This window comes from Sinocyclocheilus anshuiensis, unplaced genomic scaffold (genome assembly GCF_001515605.1).
Source record: "Sinocyclocheilus anshuiensis isolate Anshui unplaced genomic scaffold, SAMN03320099.WGS_v1.1 C32184827, whole genome shotgun sequence".
In the NCBI taxonomy this organism is placed as follows: Eukaryota; Metazoa; Chordata; class Actinopteri; order Cypriniformes; family Cyprinidae; genus Sinocyclocheilus; species Sinocyclocheilus anshuiensis.
The window spans coordinates 1-754 of NW_015612420.1; the positions used below are offsets into that span (position 1 = coordinate 1).

The following is a 754-nucleotide window of genomic DNA, read 5'->3' on the forward strand; positions in this document are numbered from 1 at the left end:
AAGGGAATCATTTAAACAACAGTCTGTGTTTATTTTTGCTATCGTTTAAAACACTGACGCGAGTTTGAATCATAAACGCATCGCTACGAATGCAAGTGTGAGATACAGACTGTTTTCACCTGACCTACCTTTGACCAAATCTGTGTTCATAACTCTCTGTGACAGTACAGGCTGTGTGCAATACCACCATTAGAGTAAAGCATGTCCACTTTTGTCGGAACAGAGTCGCTGAAGATGCAGAGAAAGTCGCATCGTCCTTTAAGCTAAATGGTACATGCTGTATCCCATGTGTGTGTACAGTCCCACCGGAGTCACGCTCAGCGAGTGTCGGTGAAACGGAGGCGATGCCGTGTATGAAGCCGGAGCGTGAGCGCCGAATGGAAATGAAATCCTGAAGGCGGGAGGAAGCATCGGTTTAGAGGCCATCTTGATCTTCTGGAGTTCGGCCTCCTGGAGCCGCTTGGCTTTAGCTCGTCTGTTCTGGAACCAGATCTTCACCTGAGTCTCGGTCAGGCTCAGCGAGCTGGAGAACTCGGCCCGTTCTGCGATGGACAGGTACTGTTTCTGACGGAACTTCCGCTCCAGCGCCAGCAGCTGCGACGTGCTAAACGGGGTCCGAGGCTTCCGGTTGGTTTTGTGTTTTCTCAGAGGACACGCGGGAGGACTGAGACGCCCTGGAGACAACAACAACAACACGACGACCTTTACACTCATCTCTCACACTACTTTAGAGCTCTGCAAAACTACTGTCACA

At 50.4% G+C, this 754-nt stretch overlaps 1 protein-coding gene across 1 annotated transcript; it reads right to left on the reverse strand.

Moving 5' to 3' along the window:
* Positions 1-28: 28 nt before the first annotated feature.
* On the reverse strand, positions 29-740 carry LOC107682425 (homeobox protein H17-like). The gene has a single exon (XM_016478667.1). The coding sequence runs from the start codon at positions 712-714 to the stop codon at positions 259-261; it is 456 nt and encodes a 151-aa protein (XP_016334153.1). The 5' UTR covers positions 715-740; the 3' UTR covers positions 29-258.
* Positions 741-754: the final 14 nt, after the last annotated feature.

Excerpts from the sequence above, each read along its gene's own strand:
- LOC107682425 (XM_016478667.1), bottom strand. The coding sequence starts at position 714 with ATGAGTGTAAAGGTCGTCGTGTTGTTGTTGTTGTCTCCAGGGCGTCTC.